General features: G+C 33.7%; 1 protein-coding gene across 3 annotated transcripts in view; it reads right to left on the minus strand.

The window, feature by feature from the left end:
* Positions 1-14,518, minus strand: part of LOC111512344 (sodium channel protein Nach) — a 67,141-nt gene that overhangs the window by 37,215 nt on the left and 15,408 nt on the right. Inside the window, exon 1 of one of the 3 annotated variants that reach the window (XM_074182645.1) lies at positions 4,084-4,576. The exons of the other annotated variants lie outside the window; for them this stretch is intronic. Coding sequence (XP_074038746.1) covers positions 4,084-4,253 — 170 coding nt within the window. The 5' untranslated portion in view covers positions 4,254-4,576. Of the gene's footprint in view, positions 1-4,083; positions 4,577-14,518 lie in introns of those variants that run through there. 3 annotated transcript variants of the gene reach the window in all.

The following is a 14,518-nucleotide window of genomic DNA, read 5'->3' on the forward strand; positions in this document are numbered from 1 at the left end:
ACAGACAACTGGATGCGAAATCATCCTGGTCAAACGATAACTATTCATTACATTCCTGAGATTGTTAGAGAAGCATTTCCTCTTTCTGTCACTGATAGAAATGCAATTTCTGGATTGACCTGTACCGGCAAAAGTCCATTTGATGGGAATATGTTTACTCCTATTGACTACGCGCCATAATCTGTAACTGATCGGCCGTTACAAGTTAACAGACAAATTCCACCAAATGATGTGTTGACTAGTTCATTCAAGTTGATCCAAGTACTTCAGTTGATGATCTTTCAACATCAATTGTCCATCATACAGATAGCAATGATTTGTCAAACAATAATGACTAACCACCGTATGTTAGCTAACTCAACTTCTGATCAAAGATCCAAATCACCAGTGGCAGGACCTAGCGAGCTGCAACATGCATATTTTTGGCAATAGTCGACTAAATGAACAATGGATACAATGTATCGAATGTAAAATGTGGTTCCATGTGAAATGTGTGGGTGATGATAAGAATTATGTGTGCCATAATTGCGATTCTGAGTAAGAGAATAATGACTGAATTTTGAGAGTCTGATTATAAGAGAATGATTAACATTATCCTAAATTGATCTCATTACTTATACAAAAAATAATTTTTATTGATTTGTTTTCTTAAAAGATATAATTTTCAACATTTAAAATACAGAAGTTGATTTGTGTTATTGATACAAAGTCTTTAAATAAATAATTTGTTGAATTACCATGTATAATATTGTATTCCTTACCAACCCCTTAGTCTTGTTACTTTCGACCCACAACGTGTTAATTTCGACCTGCCTACGTGGTCGAAAGTAACAACTGATGTTTTTTTAAAATTTTTGTTATAAATATAAAACATACAATAATATAATAAATCGACTTACTAGTGTAAAGAACATACATTGAATTTGTACATGGTTGTATTGGTTTAATGAGAACAGTTATACCCAGCCACAAATCAAGGTAAAAGTATAAAGTGTTACTTTTGTACCCGGTCTCCCCTACCTTCCACTACTCTAAAGATTATGGTGGCATTGCCGAAATAATAAGTTTTGGTTCATATACGATAGTGATAGTAAGCGAACTGAACCAGGGAAATAATAGGTAATGAAATCAATGAATTTTTATTGAAGTAGCGTTTTCTATGATATTTTTGAGTTCCTGAGTGAAGTCGTTAAGAATTCAGAGACTTCAGAGACAACAATATGACAATTTGTTTTGTTCTTAGTTGAACTATAATATACTATTCAGTTGAATATTAATTTTTTTTCGGGAAAATTATAAACTTTTTGACAAAGAAGCTAACAGAAGATATCATAATCAGGTATTTTTTTATTCACATATGAACGTATGAAGATTTATTAATAATTTATTATGAATGGTCTGATACTTAATCGTTTTATGATTTGTTTTGTTTTGAACTATTTTGTCCTTGAATAGTAATGAAAGCAGTTCAAGTAATTTCGACTATCATTAGAATACACAAATATAAAAAAAATCAAAGTATATTTAAAAAAAAGGGTTTATTTACCCATCAAAAAGTGAATTATTTCATGGATTGAATTGCCATGATCATGAAGTGTCATGATCTTGAAATAATAATATTGTTGATAGGTGAAATCTGTTGATCATATGTATTTTACTGAGTTTTCGTCCTAGGGCATGTGAAAACAATAAATATTATTGTTTGTCACGTGTTGTTATTGTCATAGTAGTGACTTTTCAATAAACGGTATTTTGTATATTGTTTGATTATAACTAGATAGAAAGAATTATGTATACTTCTGAAAAAATCACATGTACTTATTGTGCGTCAAACATATTAGGCTACTTGTATATAATTCAAAACATTTAAAAGTTCAAATCATTAACTTTCGTAAGATTTGAAATACTTAGAGTTGATTTAAGGATAAAAAAATCAATGAATGACATAAACGTTCCGACTCAAATTCAGATGAATCCAAGTATTTTATTTTTTTAACCCCCTCACCCTGAAATCAAAGCGGAGTTTATTTTGCCACAGAAATGTTGAAATAAATCGAGTTACTACGTTTTATAATATTACTGGAGTTTTTTTTCCAACACCAAATCGTTATTTTTAACACCTCGACACGTATTTCGATCACCAAGTGATCATCTTCAAGAGGAAGATTGAACTAGAAACTAACGCGAAGCTAACGCTTTTTATGCTATATAGATATACCATACAGGTAAACCATACAGGTCTACCACCCATACAGATATACCACCCTAAATTGATTTTACAATTTTGCCTTATCTATTATTTTACAATATATGTTTAAATGTTATAGCTGTATATAAAACAATTTTCAGCTATATAAAAATTAATTTCACAATATTGCCTATCTGAATTTATTTTTGCAATGTGTCCTTTAGATAGGCAATATTGTGAAATTAATTTTTATTTAGCTGAAAATTGTTTTATATACAGCATATATTGTAAAATAATAGATATGGCAAAATTGTAAAATTAATTTAGGGTGGTATACCTGTATGGGTGGTACACCCATACAGGTATAGCAGGTATTCAGTGTAGCTGAAAGGACTGTTATATTGATTGGAAACGAAACATTTGAGGAAACCAAATGGTATATATAATCCAAGTATAGTATCGATAAATGTAGCAAAACAATGAGATTAATGGAAAGGTGCAGTAAATAAATTAGTGACGGTAGATATTGATAAGTATATTGGTAGTGGCAAAGGTATTTAATAATACTTGATTGTATTGACAAAATGTATAAGATGTAGTAGGTATGAGTAATACAGATAATTTATAAATTATATCTCCAATATTTTCGTCAAAAGGCAGAATTCAGGTTATGATCCAATCGATGGATTGGAAGTAGGGGTCCATTCATTCCACATGGTGTCTCCTAATTGCGTAAGAAAATTATGTAAGGGTCAATTTAGTTCCTAATTTCGTAAATAGAAGACATGCTTCGTTTTTTGATACAGGATGCTGAACTTCTCTGTAGATTTCCGTATTAATATTTTATATTCTATATGCAATTTTGTGGAATTTGCCAATGTCATATTCGATGATGAGATACAAATCATTCAATCAAATGGCGGCTCGTTACACAGTTTAGCCAACACTATCGACAAAAAAATTAATGCTACTGACATTTATTGTACCATTTCATTTTGTGTTCTGTAAAACAAGTGAAAATGAAAGTTTTTCATTCCTCGATTTATATTCGTAGCTCGCTTTGTTTTTCAGAAACAAAAAATAACGAAAAGATATGCATTGTAGAATCAACAACTGACTGTTTATGATGTTTGCCATTTGTCAAGTTATATTCATTGTTGTGACAACGGATATTTACAGTATCAATTCAGAAATGGATTAGAAAAGTTAAACATCATGTGCCTTTAAAACCGCAATTTCAACAAACTTACTGGATATATACATTCCCTGTTTTAAGGAAAAATGAATAAAGTAGGTCAGAGATTCATCATTCGTATTTTACGCAATCCAATTTGTGTGATATCGTAAGCTAATCTTGTATTTTTCATACTGCTGATGATAACGTTTGATTAAATCTCCTTCCACTTATTTGAAAATATCAATATTGTTTTCAAGAAATAACAAAATATTCATAGTCATGGTCTATATATCTGAAAAAATTGTGAAATACTTTCCTATTACTCGGCTAAAAATCAACATTCTCATGTGCCATTAAAAAAATAATAATTTTACGCACTTAATACAAAAATAACTATTCTATTCTAAAAACTTCCACCCTCTCAATCTACACATAAAGACTATTCTGATAATCATAACAAAAAACGTAGCTTGACACTTGATACCTGTCACAATCGAATCTTTCTTTTTGAGAGTGTGCTAATGTGAAGCTTTACTGTGGCTTGAAGTTGATGTTATTATCCAACTAATGATTAAGCTAGATATATTTACAGCCGTCTTGTTACTATTGGAAAATAACCTCATGATGATAAAAAAAACACTTTCTATGTGCCTGTTTGAGGAATCTTCCTATTACTGATAATAATTCATTCATTGAAGTTAAAAATTTGGAATATTACCTTTCCAGGATATGAAGATTGGGTAGACCCACGATATTTAATCCGTGAATTGTTGTTTCGTTACAAAATTGTTGAATATATGGCCACATTTTACTGCAAACATTTTTATTATTTGAAATTTTCATTACAGTATTTCGAACGAAAAATTCCTGTTTGTCTATCATCAGCATTGAAATTATATCTAGTCTTTGTGCTACTTATGAAGGGATACAAAATGTATGGTATATGCTCATATATTACACGATTGCTTTTAAGATATAGACAGTAGATTAGAGGATAATAGTAGACTACTAATGCGCTGCGGAGTTATGTAACGGAATGATTTCCGATAGAGATTGGTAATTTTCCAATAGTATGGTCAAATTTATTAGAGCGAAGTCGAATGAATATTACTGGAGTTTTTTTCCCAACACCAAGATCAAACTGAAGTTTGATCTTCCTCTTGAAAATGATCACTTGGTGATCAAAATACGTGTCTTTCGTATTGATACAATGGTTTGGTGTTGGGAAAAAACTGCGAAGGAAAATGTTGAAGAGTCAATATTTTCAGAATTGTTTTTCAAGACCTCTTTGATGTCTTCAGAAGCATTCAAATATCCGAATTACGAACTATCTTTGAATGTGCAAAAATGGAATTGATTCAAAGTTTCTCTAAAATAGCCATAACATGCTAATGATAGACTATGAAGAAATTAGGCTAGAGCTACGGAAGAGAATTGTCTCAAGTTGTTCAATGGTTTCAGATCTTTTTGGGCTTGTGGCTAAACACAAGCAACACATTATTATCAACAACTGCGATATCAGAGAAAATTCACTTGCTGAAAAATATATATGCCACTTGGATTTCATGTTCAGAAAAAAATCATTTCACGGTATCACTCACTTACTTACATGAAGTAGAGTTTCTGTGGCAAGCAATGTTTGAACATGAAGATTATATACAAAGGAAAACCTAATATGAAACCAAGATTTTCGGAATGAATGAGATGAAGAGATGGAAGAAAAAATGCAACGGATTTGAAAGTTGAACGTTTTTTGAAGACTTGAAAGAAATAATCTGAAGCAGTGAGTGGTTATAGCATTATATGTTTATAATGGAAAACGGTAAGACCGTTTTTGTTCATTATAAAAAGCTGAGTTTGTGGTATACCAAATGAGTAGTTTTGATAGTTAATTAGTCAGAAAAAACTAACGAATGAATGGTTTGAGAATCTTGAGAATTGAAAGAGTTTGAAACCATCCATTTTAATCATTTTTGCATGACATCCCGTTATTTCAACCGTTCATTTCTTGCTTCAATTTTTTCTGAAAAGTAGAAGGCTGGATAACTTTTTGTTCGATGCTGGTTTTGAAAATTTGAAAAAAGTTTTTAGTGGCTTGAGTATACTGACGGGAATCATGGTTAATGTTGCTGTTCTCGTGGGTTCCCGATAGTTATCGGGCACGTCCTCAGGTGGCGGATAGGGAAACTGCCAGAGGACTGGACGCCCTGTCCGGGAAGCCAATGTGGCCTCACGGATAGGGTCCACGGATAGCTCCCTCACTTGTGCACCTCCACGGAGGGAACTCTAAGAGAGTTGAACAAGCCACGCAACGACAGTAACGTCGCTGCACCTTTCAAAACCTTCGCGGAGGCCACCGTGGGACACCTCAAGATTTCCAAAGAGAGTGTGTCTTCGGTGAGTCTTGGCCTACACCTGCCGATATAGAGGAGATGTCTCCTAGTGACCTGTCCACCTTCCTGGAAAGGACAGGATGGACGATGACCTAGGAGGCCTTGGATGACAAGGGTCACATGTGACCTAAGTGCTGTGGGTCTACACCCACCCTCCCTACTCTACAGATACAGAATGTTGCTGTTTTAGAATTTGTTTCATGGAATGCCAACAAGAAGACGATATTGTGTATTCTATACTGGGAGTAATGTATGATGCTCATCTTCGAAAATGAAATATGTAGTGGGAGGTAAACTGTCCAGTAAGTGAATTTTATTTTTAGTCATGTTGTTTCTATGGAAGCATTCTCTCGTTTTTGTGAAGGAATTGGTGATACGAAAGATTCAGTTACTACTGAAAAAAAATCTGTACCAATAGGACAGGTAAGTAGTTCATTTCTATATATAGAATTGTACAGTCCTTCAAATTCGTCTATTTTGTCAATATGCAAGATTTCAAGAGGTGGGAGTTCGTCATTTTTGGAATAGTGTAAAAAAACATGTTGGTGGATTATCAGATGGGACTACGGCTGGCTTAGGGTAAAATTTCCTGAATGGTCTTGGAAGAATGAGTTTTGAAAAAATGGATTTCTATGGATGTGTTATCAGGAAAACCTATATTAGTTTCTGGAACCATTTTGAGTTTGAAAAATTATTTCTTCTGTACATGAAGTTGCATTCCTTGTAAAATTGAATCATTAGGAATAGGTTTGGTTCTGATATGAACCGAGATAATCTGTTGCTAGAATAAATTACTCGAAGATCTTCATCATATCGACATTTTCTTTTTGCATTGTGCAGCTGAAGAGAGGTCTTCAACAAGCAAAAAATGTATGGACAATCCAACAACAGACATGTACAGACCAGAATAGGGAACGCGAATGTTGGAATGGGAGCCGCAAAAAAATGAATGAGGGACCAGGTCTCCACAGGCTTGGAAGAAATGGGCAAGTCAAGGCTATTCAGTAAAAAATATTGAAACTGAGTAATACAGTTCATTCTGAGATTTTCTATAAAATATTCTCAAAACCGCAACACGTATTTTGCTATACAATAGCTTTCTCGAACAGAAATGATGAACCATAACCATTTCATACCCTAACAATATTAGTTACTATCTACCATGCAATCAGATTATTAATTCAAGTCTAATTTACCCACCCGGAAAAACATTTAATACCTGAATTTTCAACAGTTCTCCTAGGATCCACGCTGAAAAAAAATAAAAAATGCACGACACGCAGTCGGAGAGTAGAATGGGTTTGAAATATAAAGAAACAAAATAAATTGTTGATAATAAACAAAACAAAAAAAAATTGTGCACTAATAGTTTATTTTCGTAGATTCAAACTGGGGAATCTCCAGTTATTTTGGATTCTATCCTGTACTACACTAAAGAACTTGGATATACAATTGAGCTTTTTATCGTAAAGAGTATGATAATATAATTTGTCGGGAGAGCGATAGCGAGCTACACCTTGAAAACACTTATTTATTCAAAAAAATAAACTTTTGGATAGCAATGAAAAGATGGAGAAATTAGCATTATTGATAAGTACACTGATATTCTTTCAAATTTAAATTTATAAATGAATTGAAAACAAGGAATGTTGAATTGTGGAAAGTTACTTAATCCTTATTATTAATAGTAAGAAATGAATATTAATTCCAGCAGTCCATCATATTCGAGTTTACTTCTGAATTCACCACAAATGAAATTTCTGTTAGCAAAAATCAAGCTAACATAATTCATAATTACTAATTAGATTGATAACTACATTTTTTGATTAGGGTCTTGGATCATAAAATGAAATTTGCTCACAAGGTTTCGAGTTACAAGGAAAAGTTTTATGAAAATCTTCGACTTATGATTATGTAGGACCATGCAGGGGATCTAAATCCCTCTCAAGGTATTGATTTTCCACCAAATGTCACAAATACGTTTAGACCGTGTCCAGACAAAAAAATTAAAAATAGTGTTATTTAAGATTCAACAAAGAAACATCCCAAAACTTGAATGGAACGATCACTTTCAATTCTTCGTAAACTGTTCGCTACTTCATTCAATTCAATTTCTCGTTCAAACTTCGAGAACCAATTTTTCAGTGCTATGGAATTTAACACTTCCTGTGAAGTGCCTAGAATGTTTCGCCTATCGAACTTCCTATAATCTTCAACTGTCAATAGGCAACCATTAATTCTGTTTATTCAATGGATAGTATAGGGAGGGTACCCCTGGACAGTTATGCTCACTTCGTTGTAATGTTAAACTAGCCGTTAAAAATAAGATAGGTATAATACTTGAATTATTGGATTTATATCTATAAAATTGGCAAATATAGGTTTGATATGTTTTATGGATTTAAAATGGCGAAATTTTTCCAACACTTTCGGTCAGTACCAACTTCCTTAGTTCAAATGAAAACCCCTATACCAAAAATGAACCGTTCTCGAGATATTCATTTTTTTACTTATGTCTTGATGAAGATAGTTGATAAATGTCTGGAAGGTAACGAAAATGTCTTCGAATATATTTTGTCCGTGGTGCGAAACACGGATGGTTTACTGGACTTAACTGTCGTTGGAGGCTAGCTCGAAGTCTCAATCCACGAATATCAAAGATAAACAAATAAGACTCTTGTAAAACCATGCTTCGACATCCAAACGTTTTCCGCCTTTCACTGCAGCTTTCATTTTCAGGCAAGTAACTGAAACTAGAACCCAAAAACAATCCAACACCAGACATCATTGTTTCGACCTGCAATAGGTCTCATCAGTGGAGTCAGCTATAAATGCAGATATGAATAATTTATTGCACAAATAAAACTGTTACAATATAGAAATATCATGAGCTAACCTAAATAATGTACAATAAAATGGGGAAACCTGTGAGAAATCAAATTCTTGTATAGCTGAAAAGATGCAGGGCAATAGCAATGCACGAATGAATGTATATTTGGAACTGTCCATGAAGGACAAGCTTGAGTGAGAAATGGCGATGACGAAGCTCTCTTACTCATCAGCCGTGCCCTTTAAGGATAGTTGAGTCCAGTAATGTTTGTGATTGGCGAATCAAAACAGCTGTCTGGTATTGAATTACGAGTGCTTAGCTCTGTTGAGCTCTGTTCACAACGACCGCCTTGCAATGAAAAACACCTCGTTTAACTTTGATATTCGTGGATTGAGTCTTCTGTCAATGTCAATGCAAATTGAGATGGTTGGTTGGTTGCCAATTCAGCTTTTTCACTATTATTTAGATGCAGGAGGCATTTTTTCTCATATAAAATATCATAAAATCCTTTACTAACGGTAATGGTAATGGATATGTGGGAAAGAAAGGATTTGGATTTCTACTTCTTCATCTTTACACAAAATAAATTTGAAAATCTTTCAGTTTGTGTCTGAAAGTTACTTCTTTCTCTGCATGATTCACACATTTTTGTAAATGGTTCATTTTGAAAATAATTACTTTATTCCTTTCTTTGAAAAATTCTCGAATTTTGTTGTGAAGAGATGAAGAAATAGAAAGCCAAAACCTTTCTTTCCCAAAAATCAATTTCGCCTGAAAATATACTCCTCTCAATTTAAACAAGATTCTTATGGCTGGGATTAAATCAGATGAGCGACTGAATGTCATTAGGCATTATCATCGATGACACGAGAAGATTTAACTCATTCGTTACATAGAGTCGTAATTTTATGAATAAGTTGAGTGATTCATCTTGTAAGGCTATTCACATTGGTGCTGAAGAGGTAATAAGGCAAGTGTCTTATTCCGAAACATCGATGTCCGCCATCGAGCCGTGAAAACCTACATTCCTTATTGAGAATGAGTGTTCTATGTAAGTGAAATTTTTCCTCTTTCATATAGTATATCTTGTAGCAATCCTGTGAATGATATCTGATTCAATTCTATAACGAATGTTTGCAGTACAAACTGAATAGGATAACTCAACGCTCACATGAAAGTAGTTGTTTCGAAAGTATTTCTTGTTATTCAATTACATGGAATTATTTACTTGGAGAAGGCTTCTATCCAGTTTGTGTCAGAAAGTTATCAGGTTGCTCCAAAAGTTTTGTCCATTTTCATAAGTCTATTTCAAACTGTAATAGATATCTCAGCGAATAATAATAATAATAATAATAATAATAATAATAATAATATTTATTTTCCATAAGACATGAACATGTATTGGAATAGTCAGTTATATGAATGAATACAATCAAGAAGATCATACAGTCACAATAAAAAATTCTTGCACGGTATAAAAACTATAATTCAATAAAAACATTTTCAAATTGAATTTAAAAACATGGATTCTGTCAATTTCTCTGAGAAAAGAAGCTAACTTGTTGAACATTTTCAATCCCAAGTAAAAAGGGGACCGGCCAGTTAGGTTGTATTTATGGGGTTTCACATAGAAATTATTACGATTTCTTGTGTCAATACTATGATAGGAGCTATGTCGTTCGAACTTTGATTGATTTATATAAATATAAACACACATTTCAAATATAAATATATCCGCAAGAGTTAATATTTTGTATTGCTTGAAAAGGTCTCTACATGATGTTTGAGGTTCAACTCCTGCTAAGATTCGGAGAATTTTTTTTTGTTCGACAAAAACACTTTGCGCTGATGAAGAACCACCCCAGAGACAAATGCCATATCTAATTCGCGATTCTACATGAGCATGGTAATAATTCAGTATTTGATCACTGGTTAAAATCATTTTGAGGTTTCTCATTAAATATGTGGTAGATGATAATTTGGAGGTAAGTTGGCTACAATGTCCTTTCCAGTTCAGACAGTGGTCTAATGTAAGCCCTAGAAATTTACATTCAGTGACATTAGAAAGTATCCTGTTATTGGCATTTATTTTGATGTCAGTACAAGTTTTTTGTCGATGGTGAAATCGAATAGAAAAGGTTTTCTCAGAGTTAAAAAACAGAGAATTGGACACTAATAATGACGTATCATCCGCATACATAATGCATGTATACTCAGCGACTGCAGTATTCATATCATTACAATATAATATAAATGATAAAGGTGCCAAAACAGAACCTTGAGGGACCCCAATTTCCAGAGTTTGAGTTCCAGATTTGAATATACGCTGGTCATCGGTAAATGAGACAAACTGTCTTCTGTTTTTAGTAAAGGACTCAATCCAATTGAAGGCATTACCCCTAATGCCGTATGAATACATTTTTTCAACAGGATCTTGTGGTCGACGCAGTCAAATGCCCTACTGAGATCACAGAATATCCCAACAGGGCATTCGCCGCATTCGATACTTTCCAAGATTTTCTCATAGAATGCTGAGATGGCAGTTATGGTGGATTTTCTAGATTGGAATCCGTGTTGAGAAGAAGAAATAATTTTATGACTCTCAACAAAATTCATTTATCTCTCTAAGTATGCATACTCAAAGATTTTTGAAAAACCAGAGGGTACAGTGATAGGCCTGTAATTTTCTAAAAGATGACCGTCAGATTTCTTATGAACTGGTACAACTTTACCAATTTTCACTTTACCAATTCAGATTAACTAAGTAAGTGAGTGGATATATAATATATGGCAGACTTTTCTTAATTAGAAACATTGGAACGTCATCAGGTCCAGACGATCCTTTATTTTTGAGTTTGTTCATTAAGAGTGATAAGAGTTCTGTTTCTGAAAAAGGGACAAGAAATATAGTTTTTGGAATGTTAGGAGGATTTTTATACTTATTTTTTAGGGTATTAGATTTGAGATCATCGGTGATTTTCTTTGGTATAGAGAGAAAGTATTCATTGAAGAGGTCTGAAATTTCTTGGGAATTCGTGACATACTCACTATTATGAAGAATACTTATATTTCTTCCCACATTTGAGGAACCATTAATATCATTTATCACTTGCCAAGCTGTTTTTGTGGGGTTGTCGGATGCCGTTATTTTATTCTGATAAAACTTACACTTGGTGTTTAATATTAATCTACGATGTAGTTCTTTTGATTTTTTATAAGTTTCTGCCAACCCTGGATAAGAGTTTTTGAGGATGTTTAGATCTTTTAACTTTCTACTTGATGTTTTTACTTCATCTGTGACCCAATTTTTTGATAGGTTGAGATGACACTTTTTAAGAGGAAAGGCATGATTAAAATGATAAAGGTATATACTATAAAAAGTATGGAAAGCTTCTTCCACATTTGAGTTTTCAATGACCTTCTGCCAGGTTTCGTCTATGAGAGATGACTGAAAATCCTTCTGTTTTTGTGAACTGAAGAATCTCCTATATGTATTGGATGATGATGGGATGGATTTTTCGGGAAGATTGGTTTCAATTAATATTGATCTATGATCGGAGATTGTATTATCTAGAACACATATTACAGTGTTCGGTATGTTTGTGAAAACATGGTCTATTATACTATGCGAATTAGGTGTTAGTCTAGTAGGCCAGTTCACTTTTGATTTGAGACCGAAGGTTGTGAACATATTTTCCAAATTGAGAAATTGATGTACGCTACGTGAGTTATTGGTGGAATCCAGGTTTATGTCACCAGCTAGAATTATATCAACATTTGGTTTATAGAGATTATCAAGTATAATGGAAAGATTGTTGATGAAAATATCATAGTTACCATCAGGTGATCTATAACAAGACAGTACTAATAGAGTTTTATTATTTGAAGGGTTTCGCCAGGAAATTCCACAGATTTCCAATGATTTTTCAACAGAGAATTCTTTTAAGTTGATTATATTGTAGTTTAAATCATTTCTAACATATACAGCAACACCGCCTTTTTCAAATTTTTCTCTACAAGAAAAACTACCTAAATTATATCCTAAAATTTTTTTCGATAAAATAGACCCAGTAGTTGTATGAGTTTCGTTAAAACATAAAAATTTAAACTTATTATTAATGAGAATGTCAGAGTCTAGAGTATTTACAGTATCACTATTCAGACTTCTAACATTAAGGGATAGAATGTCAGGTGCATATATTAGTTTGGTGTGAAGTTCGTCGGGGTTTGCCTCCGAAAAAACTGGCTGATGCAGGACCCATCGGGTCAAAGTTTAGGATTCATTGCTCTTCGAAAATTCCTGTCATAGATGCTTACTTTAAATGAGCCGTAGTCATTGGGATATCTCGCAACTATTTTTTCAACTTTCACTTCGGGAAAGGATTGTTCCAATAATTTTAGTAGATCAGCAGCACTGCTGTTTTTGTTGACTCTGGATACATGTAAATCCACATACTTAGGTACACCCTTTACTTCAGTATCATGATTGTTTCCGATTATACATTTCCTTCTTGAACGATTATGGAATACTTTTTGCCATTTTCCTAGCTCATCTTCATTTTTTATTGTTACTTCATTATTAGTTTCTTCAACACCTACGGTTGTGTTCACTTCACTAGTTGAGGGATCCACTAAGTTTATAATTTCATTACATTTGTTCCGTGTTTGGATATTCATTATTTGCGCTGACACCGTCTTAGTGTTTATTTGGGGATTCCCGACTTTTTTGTTCAGTTCGTCTACCTTTAGGCATTTTTCTTCTCTCGGTGTATTTTGAACGGTTTTTGTCAAGACGGAAGGTATTTTATTATCTGTCTGACTTTTTTGCGTTGGCACAAACCTTTCAGGGTTTAATAGTTCGATTTGCCTCTTTAAAATATCGATTTTGTCAAGTAGTTCTCGAATCAAAATTTCTTTTTGTTTTAGAAGGTATAATAGTATAACATTTCCAGTTTGGTTATTAGAATTACTTACGCCTTCTATTGCTTCAAAAAACTCATTGTCACTGTCAATATCGTCTTTATCACTACAACAAATGACATGAGTTTCATCTTCTGAAACTTTCACTTTGGCACTATATTTAGCGCAACTTGCATGGTATACACTATCACACTTTAAACATTTTAATCCCGTAAGAGATTTTGATTTACAACGCTTACAACAAGGAGCATCTGTAACACGACCGTTCTCACCCGCCATGTTGATATATACTTTTTCAATGTCATCAAAATGAGAGCTACCTGAATCACTGCACTTTTGTCAACATTGATTTCGTCTGCATAAATATTGGTTGCTCATGATTCGATGAAGTCGACGAAGGCCGTTTATGGTTGGTTCTGATTGGCGAAAGTTCTACCGGTGGGAAAGTTATAGAAGTGCTAGAAACGAAGGTAGTCACTTGGTTTGGGGAGTATGGTGGGACGCCAGAACTTCGACGCTCAATTCGTTCGATTTTCGGACGATGATTTGTGAAACGTGCGGGTGGGCGTTGCCGTGGAGCAGAATCGGACCTCTTCTGTTGACCAGTGCCGGCTGCTGCTGACACAGATTTAGGTACATTTCGTCGATTTTCTCACAATACGACTTGCTGTAATGTTTTGGCCTGGTTGCAGATAGTAACAGTGAATCAAACTAGCCACTGAATGCCATACAATAACCATAGTCTTTTTTTGGCGAGATTTTGTCTTTGGGAAGTGCCTAGGTGGCTTGTCGGTATCCAACTACTGTTCTGACCGTCTCCTGTTATCGTAGATGATCCATTTTCCATCATATATGATGATCCGATCCCAAACAGGATCGTTTTGGTTGTGCAAAATCAATGAGGAACATACCTCAAAAAGTGACAATTTTTGTCAATCGTTCAAATCGTGGGGCTATTTGACCTCTCCAATATGTTTTAAATCATCAAAAATTGCCCAGTTCTTCGCCTT

This window comes from Leptinotarsa decemlineata, unplaced genomic scaffold (genome assembly GCF_025532065.1).
Source record: "Leptinotarsa decemlineata unplaced genomic scaffold, Ldec_3_MD MMD2_tig00026328_RagTag_RagTag, whole genome shotgun sequence".
In the NCBI taxonomy this organism is placed as follows: Eukaryota; Metazoa; Arthropoda; class Insecta; order Coleoptera; family Chrysomelidae; genus Leptinotarsa; species Leptinotarsa decemlineata.